This window comes from Clinocottus analis, unplaced genomic scaffold (assembly GCF_023055335.1).
Source record: "Clinocottus analis isolate CAN_PGR_092001 unplaced genomic scaffold, fCliAna1.0.p SCAF_31, whole genome shotgun sequence".
Lineage (NCBI taxonomy): Eukaryota > Metazoa > Chordata > Actinopteri > Perciformes > Cottidae > Clinocottus > Clinocottus analis.
Genome location: NW_027176054.1, coordinates 1,861,547 through 1,875,765, shown reverse-complemented (window position 1 = coordinate 1,875,765; position 14,219 = coordinate 1,861,547). Strand labels below are relative to the sequence as shown.

Here is a 14,219-nt window from a genome sequence, read left to right as displayed (position 1 = left end):
CACGGAGCGCGACTCCTCTGAGGAGACTCAACGTTTATCACGTCGTCTGTTGGACCGTTACAGACGTTACTTCCTCTTTCAATCGCCGGACTGTAAATATATATATTTACAGTATATATATATATATATATATATATATATATATATATATATATATATATATACCTACCGACCGTCTACCTACCTACCTAAACCTACCTACCTACCAACCTACTTACCTATCTACCTACCTACCTACACCTACATACCTACTTACTTAAACCTACCTATTTATCTACCTACCTACCTATCTACCTACTCACCATTCCTAAACCTACCTACTTACCTATCTATCTACCTACCTAAACCTACCTACCTACATACATACCTACCTAAAGCTACCTACCTACCTTGCTACCTACATACCTACCTACCTATCTAAACCTACCTATCTATCTACCTACTCACCTACCTAAACCTACCTACTTAAACCTACCTACCTACCTACTTAAACCTACCTACATACCTACCTAAACCTACATACCTACCTATTTAAACCTACCTACATACCTTCTAAACCTACCTACCTAAACCTACCTACATACCTATCTACCTACATACCTACCTATCTACCTACCTACCTAAACCTACATACCTACATACCTATCTACCTACCTACCTAAACCTACATACCTACCTACCTACATACCTACCTATCTACCTACCTACCTACCTAAACCTACATACCTACATACCTATCTACCTACCTACCTAAACCTACATACCTACCTATCCTACATACCTATCTACCTAAACCTACATACCTACCTACCTACACACCTATCTACCTACCTACCTAAACCTACTTACCTACCTACCTACATACCTATCTGCCTACCTACCTACCTAAACCTACATACCTACCTACCTACATACCTACCTAAACCTACATACCTACATACCTAAACCTACCTACCTAAACCTACATACCTACCTACTTAAACTTACCTACCTACATACCTACCTATCTACCTACCTACCTACCTAAACCTACATACCTACATACCTATCTACCTACCTACCTAAACCTACATACCTACCTATCCTACATACCTATCTACCTAAACCTACATACCTACCTACCTACACACCTATCTACCTACCTACCTAAACCTACTTACCTACCTACCTACATACCTATCTGCCTACCTACCTACCTAAACCTACATACCTACCTACCTACATACCTACCTAAACCTACATACCTACATACCTAAACCTACCTACCTAAACCTACATACCTACCTACTTAAACTTACCTACCTACATACCTACCTAAACATACCTACCTACCTACATACCTAAACCTACCTACCTACCTAAACCTACCTACCTACATACCTAAACCTACCTACCTACCTAAACCTACATACCTACCTACCTACATACCTACCTTCCCGTCTACTTTGTGTAATAAGACAACATCTCATATCTGTCCATCGTACCGACTGCAAACTAAATGAAACACATATCTGAATCTGTTCCCACAGCAACAGGTAGCAGGGAGCACAGGTGCAGCAGGACAGGTGGACGCACCTGTAGTCTCTACCGGACGAGCACCAGAGCGACGACGAGGAGGACGCCGCCCCGAGCCCACTGTTCAAACCCTCGCTGAGCAGGGCGATGGAGACACAGACATCTCTCCCTCTCTCTCTCTCTCCCTCTCTCTCTCTCTTTCTCTCTCCCTCGTTCTGTCTCTCTCTATTTTTAGCCGCCCCAGAGATGAGAGACGACCCACCACTGCGGCGGTGGCATGCGTACGTGGGCGATGGTTGTAGCGAGAGAGAGAGAGAGAGAGAGAGAGAGAGAGAGAGAGATTGATAGAAAGAAAGCTGCAACAGGAAAAACAAGCAAAAAGTTGAAAGATCGCATTGCAGATCTTAATGAGTGTGATGCAGTAATATAATAACGATAACCCGGACCAATATCAAGCACACACCTACAGCAGGTATGTCTGGGGGAAAGGAAGATGGAGGAGCAGACGGGTGAGAGAGGATGGAGGGAGAGAGAGAGAGAGAGAGACACTGAGTGACGGAGGATCCACGGCTGTCGCTTTCAGCCGTGAGAAAGAGAGAGAGAGAAATAGAAAGAGAGAGCCTTCGTTTATTAACCCGCTCTCCACTCGTCCTCGTTCACCAACGTCGCTTTGTGAGCTCGCTTATTGCGTCTCAATAACTGGAAACATTCGCAGCCGTTAGAGGCGTAACAAGACGACGAGCGCAACGTTCGCTCCGGCGTCACGAATAAAAAAATGGCGGCTTCCCTCCTCTGCTGCTCTTCTGTCTTTCAACGAAAACTTCTCATTATTTTACACAAAGTGGACCGAAAGAGATGAACGATGACAGGAATCATCAGCTGGTTTCCTGCCTTCCTCCATACATGTCTGTCTACCTGCTTACCTACCTTCCTGTCTGTGAACCTGGCTGTCTACCTGTCTGTGTACCTGTACGATCAGCCATGTTTGTAGTTCATGTGCATCGTGATATTTTGCACTTTGGGGACTGTCAGTGTTGCCGACTTTCGTGCTGCTGGTTTCTCCAACAACACAACCTCAGCTTTAATGTCTAATAAGCCGACCAATCACATCTCAGCAAGCGGTCCTCACAGCGCCGCTGCGTCGTGTTAATGTTCCTGTTCTCTCCCAGGTGTGAAATAGATTTAGTGAATCGGTTAAGAAGTCCCACGCTGAGAGCATGAGAGGAACCTGCTGGCGAGAGAACGACACCGATACCGCGGAAATGAAACAGGATAGGTGCGCGCGTACCTGCTCGTGGTGCTCGATGCCCATGCTGATGGTGTTGATGAGGATGGCGATCATGATGCCTCGGTTGAAGTACTTGCTCTCCACGATGCTCCACAGCTTGGCCCTGGCGTCGTGCCACAGCTCCCCGCATCGCCTCCTCGGGCTGCACGCCCGGCTCCTCCCCTCCTTGCCTCCGGAGGGCGCCCCCTCCCTGTCCGCGTCCTCCTGCGCGCCGCCGTCCTCCGCCTCGTCTTTTCCCGCCCCGCCGTCGGTGAGCGGCGGGGCGGCGGCGGCGGCGGCGCACTGCGGGCAGCCGTCGGTGGCGTGGTCGGGTTTGCGGCGGTGCGGACAGGGCGGGCCTGAAACGTTGCAGCCGGAGGAGGAAGTGAACATCTTCTACAGCTCATATGACGACGTGAACACCAGAGCCTTTAACCCTCTCGGGTCTGAGGTCATTTTCTCGATTTTACATAATTTCTTAAATTCACCTTTTTAAAGACACTTTGCATATGAGACACATATCCATATGTTACATAAAAAATTGCAAATTTCTTCTCTTTGTCTTTCTCTCTCTCTGGTTGAACACGGTGACGCCTGCTAGCTGCTTCAGTGAGGACAGAAATACCCTGCGCTACACACTCCGGTACTTTAGGTGGCGCTGTAGGCACCGAGCTAGTTGGTTGCGCTACTTTAACTCATAGAGAAAAGAAGAAGAATGCTTTAATTTATAGAGTAGAAGAAGAAATAATCTGTATCTGAAGACTATTCCCTGTGGACTCTGCGTAGCTAGCTGTTAGCTCGCGAGCTAACTCAGCTGTTAAACTCTACAGCTGGCGTAATGACCATTTTCACAGCCCGCCACTGGTGAAACGTTATAAGCACGCAGAGTTTACGCGATTATTAAAACTTAACTATCTTTTTTTTTAAAAATTTATATAAAATGACACGTCTCTTCTCACGAGGGTCACGGTACTTTAGCAATCGGCTAGCACAGTTTTAGCTTCATGAGGTGTTAAACATCTCGGCGTTGGGCTCGCTCACCGCGCCTCACCGCCGCCCTCCTCTCGCGTCCTCCCCGTCCGTTGGCCCTCCTCTCCCTCGCCTCGGCGCCGCCTCCCCGGCCGCGCCCGGCGCCCCGGAAGCCGCGGGGTTTCCCCCGCAGGGCGTTGACCAGCGCGACGGCCTGCCGCCGGGCCTTGCGCAGGATGTGGCAGACCAGCTGGAAGAGCGCCTCGTAGCAGTCGCCCGGCTCGCTGGCCAGCGTGGAGGAGGACGAGCAGCGCGCCCGCTGCTCCTGCATCAGCTGGTGCTCCCGCTGCTTGGTCTCGGAGAACTGCGTGGCGATGACCACGAGGCACAGGTTGATCATGAAGAAGGAGCCGATCTAGGGGAAGGAGGAGGAAGAAGAAGAGGAGGATGACGAGGATGAGAGGGCCGGGGGCGTGAAACTTGTTCCTTTTTTCTCAAAATGCAAAAAGAAATGTGCGATGTTTGAGAAAACACTGGCAGGAAACGGTCCGAGGTGTTAGCGGTCAGTCTGCTGCCAGCTCGACGGCAGCGATGGCGGGAGGCCAGCGGAGTTAGCGTTAGCTGCTGCTACCGCTCGTCCCGTTAGCCCGCCTGGCCTGGACGAGTCCAAACACAACACGTCGGGCAATATGGTCGCGAACAAAGCTGCCGAAAAACACGAGAAGACTCTGAGCTGTTAACCCTTCAGGGTCTCGCTTTCACACAGTTTCTGAAATTCACCTTTTAAAAGGCACTTTGCATATGAGATACATGCCCATGTGTTACATCTAATATTGCAGAACAATCCCAGCTCTCTGTATAATGAGGCAGCATTGTCATAAGGAACAAGTGTAAAGAGATGAAATGGCCCTAAAGCTCAGTTCCTCCTCAGCGTGAGGATGACTCGCCGCCTCGCTGAGTCATCAGAAACAAATGATGAAGAGGGTCAAAGACAAACCTGGATCCTTCATGACAAATAAATAAAAGTCTGTGACCATAAAAGCAGGAGGTTCTAGATCAACTGAATATCCAATCAGCAAGCCGACGAGGAGGAGAGGAAGAGGAGGAGAGGAGAGAAAGAGGAGGAGAGGAGAGGAGGAAGAGGAGAAGAGGAGCTCTCTGGGTTTCGATCAATAACGATTGTGAGGCCGTTCTGCTCTCCCTCTGAACCGCTGGGACAAAGGACGGGTGAAAGGTGTGTGTGTGTGTGTGTGTGTGTGTGTGTGTGTGTGTGTGTGTGTGTGTGTGTGTGTAAAGCCGCTCTTGCATTGATCCGATGCCGAGATTTGTGGTGAAAGGGAAGCGAGCGGGTCGCGGGAACCTCGCCGATCCCATCAAATATTTATACACACACTCGTCTGGAGCCGCTGAAATACAATTAGAGCGGCGTCGGCGTGTGTGTGTGTGTGTGTGTGTGTGTGTGTGTGTGTGTGTGTGTGTGAGGCTGAGAAAGAGAAAGGGAGCTAAGCTTCACATTTTCTCTCCTAAATATTAAAGCTCCACTAATCATTTTAAAGTAATGTGAGGCAACACATTGGGGTCCAAAAGCCCTTGATTGACATTTCAGACCCCTGAAAAACCTCAATAGACTTCTATACACCCAGAGGCAACTCCTCTGGGTGTATAGAAGTATATGCTTCATGTGTTAGAGCTGCAATCTCTCTCCTTCCTCAGTATCAAATCCAGCAGCTCATCACGTCTTCCAGTGAAAGCCTCTCTGCTGCTCGACATGACGGCAATCAGTGTCTGACACGACGGCTCTCCTCGTCTTCATCACTCCTCTTCCATCTGTCTGTCCATCTGTCTCTCTCTCTCTCTCTCTCTCTCTCTCTCTCTCTCCCTTTATCCATTTGCCAAACAGGATATCTTTCCAACGAACGGAGGCGCTCGATTCGCTCGCCTCCGCTAAGTCGTCTCTGGACCGAGACGCGACGAAGCCGCCGGGGTCTCGAACCCCCGACCCGTCGCTCCGGACCCTGAGGCTTCATTCATCCTGAGGTCTCGGTGTTGAGAGCCAGCGAGGATCCGCCTCCTCGTCGAGGAAAACGTTGAGAAGAGATTCAGGAACGTCGTTAAGTTGATTTTCATCCTGATCTGAGGAGGTTGTTTTTTTTGTAGTTGCAGAAATGGATTATAATATTCATGAGTGTGTTGTAACGTGTGTAGAACTAACACACACATTGTATTTGACTCTACTGTTGTTTACTGTTTATTTACAATACTTGATTAGTATTCACTGTGTGTCTCTGTGTGCGCTGCTGCTGTAAGCTATGGAAGCCCATTTCCACCACACAAAAACAAACAAAGAATTAGGACCAGAAGATTTTTTTTTAAATATTAGGACCAAAAAAAAAACCCCAAAAAAAACATTAGGACATAAAAAAAATTTTTTTTAAATTAGATAATAATTAGATAATAATAAAAAAAAGATTATTATTTGTTTTGTCCGAATTTTATATAATATTTTTTTTGGTCCAATTTTTTTTCTCTTTTTTTTGGCCTTAATTTCCTTCTCTTTTTTTTTGGGTGCTAATTTTTATTTTTATTTTTTTTGGTCCAAATTTTTTTGTGTGTGTGTGTGGCGGATATGGGCTTCCATAGAATCCCTTAATTTCCCCACTGCGTGGCTAATAAAGGATAATTTTACCTTATAATAAGTATTTAGATCAGAAGAACAGCATTGATGACAAAGTAAATCTATTTATTCTCCCTTCAATTGGATCTTTACATGTAACATCTCAACGCACCAAGTACATAACGTGTGTCTAAACGTCCCTTCAGACTAAAGCGTTTTATTTTGAAAGGGTACGGGGCAGAGAGACATAATGTAAGACATGCGGGTGAACGGGACGCTGTGATCAGAGCCCGGAGGACCCGCTGAGGGGACTCGCTCTCATGAATACTGTTTCATTTGAGATCAAAGAGGAAGAGCAACATGTGGTCGCTTCCTCCAATCCTCTCTCCATTTCATGCAGACACGCCACCATCACCATCACCATCCTCCTCTTCATCACCCGCACTCCCCGTCATCATCCCTCTTCCCTCTATTTTCGCCTCAATTTCATCATCCTTTCTTTCCATCTCTTGCCCTCCAACAACTCTAACTCCACTCCATAGTAATGTCCTTACCCCCTTTACTCCTCCTCCTCCTCCTCCTCCTCTTCCTCCTCCTCACTGACGCTATTCACATCTAAAGGCTTCTATTCTGCTGCAAATCGTTGTTGAAATGGGGATTTTGATGCAGGAGATGACGTCCCGGAGCTAAAATGTGTCCTTCTCCATGTTTGTGTGTCTATGAATAATTCTCTTGCAGCCGGAAACCTCCAGTTCTGACAAGGAACGTCTCTGACTCCTCTGGTTGTATAGAAGTCTATGCTTCATGTGTTAAAGCTGCATTCTCTCTCCTGACCACCAGGGGGCGACTCCTCTGGTTGTATAGAAGTCTATGCTTCATGTGTTAAAGCTGCATTCTCTCTCCTGACCACCAGGGGGCGACTCCTCTGGTTGTATAGAAGTCTATGCTTCATGTGTTAAAGCTGCATTCTCTCTCCTGACCACCAAGGGGCGACTCCTCTGGTTGTATAGAAGTTTATGCTTCATGTGTTAAAGCTGCATTCTCTCTCCTGACCACCAGGGGGGCGACTCCTCTGGTTGTATAGAAGTCTAAAGAAATGACTCAAAACTTATTTTTATAAAACCGAGACGCTCTCGGCTGTAATCCAAGATGGCGACGGCGAAATCGCCAAGTTTGCGTCTTCAAAATGGCTGACGTCTGCGACTTCTACTGTCTATCGAACCGGAGGAATGTTCAACGTTATCAGAAGAAGATGATGAAAGCCTCAGAGGCGCATTGATGACTGGATTTAACAAAACAGGAAGCAGAGGAATAAAGGAGATTAAAGAGGAAAAAAGACTGAGACAGAATGTGAAAGTGAGGCAGAGGAGTGACGGAGGGGGAGGAAGGTGTTAGCGGAGTGGAGGTTGTATCGATGGCAGGCAGAGATGAGGAAGCTACGGTGGGAAGGAGGGAAGACTGACAGATGCGGGGAGATAGACGCCGAGCGATGGAGAGAAGGTGAGGCGGGAGGGCGAGGAGGAGAGAGCCGGAATCTAAAGGCAGGCAATTAAAAGTGTAATAAAAAAAAAGACAAGACAGCCCGCGGGTTGGGGAAGTAACCGGGACTGGCAGTCACGCTGCATTATGATAACACTCTCTCACACACACACACACACGCACACACACACACAAAGAGCATAATTCCCTGGAGAGACCCCCCCCCCCCCGTCACACACACACACACACACACACACACACACACACACTTTTGTTCCGATAAAACACTTTTTAATTCAACCCGTTAGCTCCGTCGTGTCTGCGCGGCTTTGTGTGCGAGCGCTGATGCGTTCTCTCTTTTTTAAGCCTGTCAGAAAGAGAGAGGGAGTGTGTGTGTGTGTGTGTGTGTGTGTGTGTGTGTGTGTGTGTGTGTGTGTGTGTGTGTGTGTGTGTGTATGGGTATGCAGGTGAGAGAGAGAGAGAAGATGAGAGAGACAGAGGAAGAGCTTTTTGTTGGAGTCATCTGTAGCTTGGCAACAAAAACAGGAATGTCTGTGTGTGTGTGTGTGTGTGTATGTGTGTGTGTGTGTGTGTGTGTGTGTGTGTGTGTGTGTGTGTGTGTAGCATGCAGCTCCATGGCATAGTTGTTTTAAAGCAACACAATGACTAGTTGTGTTGTTGTTGTGTTGCTAGAGGAACACAGGTCTCCTGGGTCAGACTCCTGTGTGTGTGTGTGTGTGTGTGTGTGTGTGTGTGTGTGTGTGTGTGTGTGTGTGTGTGTGTGTGTGTGTGTGTGTGACTCACGATGATCAGCAGGATGAAGTAGATGAAGTTGTAGAAGGAGTGAGCGTCCATCACGTAGTACATGATCTCCACCCAGCCCTCCAGAGTGATCACCTGCAAAGGTCAAAGGTCACAGGTCACAGGGAACGAACACAGGAAGTGTTTGAGGGAACACTTCCTCTCTCAGGAAACACACTTATTGGATTTCTGGAGGGAAAGTGAGACCAGAAGATCAAACAGGGTTCCTACACATTCTGACCAATGGGTTTTCAAGACTTTACTCAAATTTCCATGACTATTAACTAAATTTCCATGACTTTTACCCAAATTTATATGACTTTAAACAAACTTTCCATGACTTTTAACCAGATTTCTATGATTTTTAGCCAAAATTCTACGACTTTTAACCAAATTTCTCACTTTTAACCAATTTTCCATGACTTTTAATTAAATTTCTATGACTTTTAACCAACTTTATATGACTTTAAAGAAATTTTCCATGACTTTTAATCAAAATTCCATGACTTTTAACTAACTTTTAATGACTTTCAACAAAATGTCCATGACTTTAAACTGAAAGAAAATAAATCAAACGCCGCCTGATCGACGCCAGCGTCCACCAAACCCTCTCACCTGGAAGATGACGATCCAGGCGTAGGCGATGTTGTCGAAGTTGATGGCCCCCTTGTGCGGGTTGCTGTGCCCGGTGTGGCAGCGGGTGTAGTACTGGTTCCAGTTCACGCAGAGGCCGGCCCCGGCGGCGCTGCCGTTGGCCGGCGGCTCGGCGCTCAGGCCCAGCGACTGGCGGTACAGGGCGTCGTCCTTGTCCAGGCAGCAGGTCCGGCCTCCCTCGCGGCGGGCCGGCACGTCGGAGCAGGACATGATGCCGTTGTCCACCGGCAGCGAGCAGATGAAGGGCCGCTCGTCGTCCTCGTCGGCAAAGTAGTAGGGCCGCGGCAGGCCGATGCCCGAGGTGCTGGAGGGGGGAGGGGGGTGAGGGGGAGGTCAATGCTCCAGGTTTCCATCACTTTTAACCACATTTCTATGACTTTTCTATGATTTTAAACCAAATTTCAATGACCTGTAACCAAATTTCCACGACAAATATTCATGAATTAACCAAATTTCCATCATTTTAAACCAAATTTCTACAACTTTTCACCAAAGTTTCATGACTTTTAGCCAATTTGCCATAACTTTTAACCAATATTCTGTGACCTTGAGTCCAATTTCCATGACCTTGAGGCCAATTCCCATGACCTTGATACCAATTTGCATGACCTTGAGCCCAAATTCCATGACCTTAAGCCCAATTCCCATGACCTTGAGCCCAATTTCCATGACCTTGAGCCCAAATTTCATGACCTGGAGCCCAATTTCCATGACCTTGAGTCCAATTTCCATAACCTTGAGCCCAATTTCCATGACCTGGAGACCAATTTCCATGACCTGGAGGCCAATTTCCATGACCTGGAGCCCAATTTCCATGACCTTGAGCCCAATTTCCATGACCTTGAGCACAATTTCCATGAACTGGAGCCCAATTTCCATGACCTTGAGCCCAAATTCCATGACCTTGAGCCCAATTCCACGACCTTGAGCCCAATTCCATGACCTTGAGCCCAATCTCCATGACCTTAAGCCCAATTTCCGTGACCTTGAGCCCAAATTCAATGACTTTTCCATGATTTTAAATCAAATTTCCCTGACCTTCAACCAAATTTTCATGATTTTAAACCAAATATCTATCAGCGAACATGTAGTGAAATCTGGGTGCTCGTCCAGGGGGTAAATATCGACGGTCCAGCAACACGACTCCCAAAAGGCTCTGGAGGGAGTTCGCGAGCCTCCTCTCCGTCTTCTTCTAAGCGCTCGTCGTGCTCTTTGTTGGACGAGGCCGTGTGTTGTCCTCTCTCTTCGGTTTGTTTTCTCAGTTCTTTATTCCCGAGGGTGCAATTAGGTGATGAGCAACGCGGCCGCGGTCTCACTTCCTGGCTGAAGAGACCGAACACGAGGCCAAAGCAGCCGAGGAGAAACATGTTCCTGGCGTCGTGCGAAAACCTTCTGGGAACAAATATGTGCTTTATGCTCGGATTAAGAGTCCCTGTTGAGCTACAACGCTTCCTCACTCGGCTCCTTTAGCAAAGGAAACACTGGACCTTCCTTTAGCAAAGGAAAGGAGCTTCAATGCTTCCTCAATGAGCTCCTTTAGCAAAGGAAACATTTAAATATTCATATTTCACTTTAATTTATTTCATTTATTTTAGTTGTTTTATTTATTTTATTTATGTTATTTATTTTATTAATTTTATTTATTTATTTTATTTATTTATTAATTTATTTTAAATATTGTATTTATTTTATGTATTTTTTTATTTTATGTATTTTTTATTTTATTATATTTTAATTTAATTTGTATTCATTTATTTTATTTTTCATTCGTAGCCTCCCATGCGGCGCTCGTTTCCCCTGGCCCCGCCCCCCTGCGTGCAGGGCCCAATCAGACGCTTGGCGCGGCTCTCTGTGTTCTGCTGGTATTAGCTGTGCTCTTAATCAGAGATATTAGAGAACAAACAGCAGCTGCTGAGCCTCTGATCACTGATCTGCTGCAGGAGACACATCACAACACTGATGAAGTATAGAGACTCACAACATGACAAGGTTTCATGTTCACACAGACACACACAGACACAGATGCACACACAGATACACAGACACACAGAGATAAACAAACAGCTACATACACACAAAGTTAGACACACATACACAGAGACACACACACAAACACACAAAGGCACACACACACAAAAAAGGTTTTCTCCTGGAGAGAAAAGGGGAAAAGGACGAAGGGAATAAAAGTAGCTGCTGTTGTCAAACCGTGAAGGTCAATGTGAGCGCACACACACACACACACACACACACACACACACACACACACACATACACACACACACACACACTATGACTGTGCTAATGAGGAGATGAGACTGAAGAATGGCCATGTGTGAATAAAGCCAATTGAGAACAACGGCAGAAAAATAAATTAGTTGTTTAGGTTTTTTATTCTTCTTGGAAGAACGCAGTGAAAGCGTCAGCGGGTCTCGTCTGGAGGCAACGAAGCGACAACTAATAAATACATGATCAGGTTTTCTTCCCACAATGCAGCAGGAGCCCCGTTTCCCCCAGAGGGACACGCAAAGTGTCGCTGAAGCTCCTCTGGTTGTATAGAAGTCCATGCTTCAAGTGTTAAAGCTGCATTCTCTCTCCTGACCACCAGGGGGCGACTCCTGTGGTTGTATAGAAGTCTATGCTTCATGTGTTACAGCTGCATTCTCTCTCCTGATCACCAGGGGGCGACTCCTCTGGTTGTATAGAAGTCTATGCTTCATGTGTTAAAGCTGCGTTCTCTCTCTTGACCACCAGAGGGTGACTCCTCTGGTTGTATAGAAGTGTATTTAAATAGCTCTACTTCTCTCTTGATGTTTTCCCTCAGTAAACAGTTTTGTAAACTATAGTTATTTAGAGTCAAACAGACCATAAAGCAGGGGACGCTTTGGAGGGCGGGGCTACGAGGTGATTGACAGGTCTCTACGTCACTTCTTCACTACGACCAACACAGTCTGTGGAGTCTATAGAAGTTGTTTTTAAAGCTTCCTACATCTGTGCTGGTTTGTTTTGAGTAACTGAACAGAGTGTAGCAGTGTGTGTGTGTGTGTGTGTGTGTGTGTGTCTGGAAGAAAAAGAGTGTTGTTTTTTTAATTAAGTGGCATGATTGACTCTGAGGTAATGACATTTGCTTTGTGCAAATGTTTTGGTTTGTGATCATCCAATTATGTTAGAAAGAGAGAGCCTCCATCGCTCTCTGTGGTGACATCACTACGCTGAGATGATGGTGTGATTAATCTTCTTCTTGGAGAGAGAGAGAGAGAGAGAGAGAGAGAGAGAGAGAGAGAGAGAGAGAGAGAAAAAGAGAGAGATTGAGGGTTGACACATACATTAATGCAAAAGCACAATGTGTTCTAATCCACATTTACACCAACACACCGACACACAATGACTCTCTATGACTACACACACACACACATGAAGAAACATTACACACACACACACACACACACACACACACACACACACACACACACAGGTATTGAGTGTGTGTGTGTGTGTGTAATGTCCCCCCCAACTCTCCCCTCCCCCAGTCCGCCCACTATACGGCCTCACTGAAGGCCGAGGTCTGAAACCACGGCCCGTTACTGGCGTCTAGTGTGTGTGTGTGTGTGTGTGTGTGTGTGTGTATGTGCGTGTGGACTCACAGAGTGAAGTTCTCCTTCGGGTAGCAGCGGTTTCTCAGAAGCCCCGCCCACAGTTGCACGCCGATGATGCCGAAGATGAAGAAGACGAAGAAGCAGAGCAGGAGGACGTTGCCCAACATGGGCAACGTGTCCAGCAGCAGGTTGACGAGGATGCGCATGCCTGAGGGACGAAACACAGAAACACTCTCACTGTCAAGTACTTGGTGGTGTGTGTGTGTGTGTGTGTGTGTGTGTGTGTGTCCGAGGCTAATCTCCACCTGTTGCTTGTTTTTATTGCTTTTGTTACGTTCGTATTGATGCTTGTGTAAATGTTTTGTGCCTGATCCAACATCTCTATCATTTAAATTTAAAAGAGTCGCCCGATGGTAGTTAATATAGAGAATGGCTGTATAGAAGTCCATGCTTCATAGGTTGAAGCAGCAGAGGAGTCGCCCCCTGGTGGTCAGAAGAGAGAATGTAGCTTTAACATAAAGCATAGACCTCTATACAACCAGAGGAGTCGCCCTCTGGTGGTCAGGAGAGAGAATGCAGCTTTAACACATGAAACATAGACTTCTATACAACCAGAGGAGTCGCCCCCTGGTGGTCAGGAGAGAGAATGCAGCTTTAACATAAAGCATAGACTCCTATACAACCAGAGGAGTCGCCCCCTAGTGGTCAGGAGAGAGAATGCAGCTTTAACACATGAAGCATAGACTTCTATACAACCAGAGGAGTTTGTCATATTTTGAGCATGTTAAGTCTGATTTTCCAAATTTCAACCCCAGAAAAAGAAGTGTAAAGCAGCAGCAAATCCCTTTTCTATAATCATGAGTACAAATACACAAAAACACGTATAAATGTGTGTATAATTTACTTGTACAGCTTCCTCCCTCTCGTTTTGCTCCTGCAGAGATTGAACACACTGCGTCGGCATTTCCCTCTAAGCCTCTGAATTATCATAATTAGCTAATCAATCCATAATCTCCAGACTAATTGTGATCCCATGGCGCGTTACCGTGGCTCTGATCTGGGTACGCAAACTACAGCGGAGGTTAAACTCTGTCTGATTGAGCATTTAGCCGACGAGACTTCTATACAACCGGAGGAGCCGCCCCCGGGTGGTCAGGAGAGAGAATAATAATTATTATTTTAAAACATAAAATGATGAATCAACCAGAAAGTGACTCATAACGTTCATAACAGTATCTACAATCCTTCTCTCCAGGAAGTTAAATTAAGGCTCATTTGTTCGTTGGATAAATAGAATTTTAAATATTTGTTTGATTTAAAAAAAAAT

The 14,219-nt window shown here is 46.3% G+C and overlaps 1 protein-coding gene across 3 annotated transcripts in view; it reads right to left on the bottom strand.

Annotated features, from left to right (window-relative positions):
• The window catches only part of LOC137798689 (voltage-dependent T-type calcium channel subunit alpha-1I-like), a 79,383-nt gene that overhangs the window by 53,115 nt on the left and 12,049 nt on the right, over window positions 1-14,219 (bottom strand). For all 3 annotated transcript variants that reach the window (XM_068595592.1, XM_068595593.1, XM_068595594.1), the window contains exons 4-8: window positions 12,941-13,100; window positions 9,261-9,603; window positions 8,649-8,741; window positions 3,824-4,166; window positions 2,804-3,141 (exon numbers count right to left, since the gene is read on the bottom strand). In XM_068595592.1, coding sequence (XP_068451693.1) covers window positions 2,804-3,141; window positions 3,824-4,166; window positions 8,649-8,741; window positions 9,261-9,603; window positions 12,941-13,100 — 1,277 coding nt within the window. The remainder of the gene's footprint in view (window positions 1-2,803; window positions 3,142-3,823; window positions 4,167-8,648; window positions 8,742-9,260; window positions 9,604-12,940; window positions 13,101-14,219) is intronic.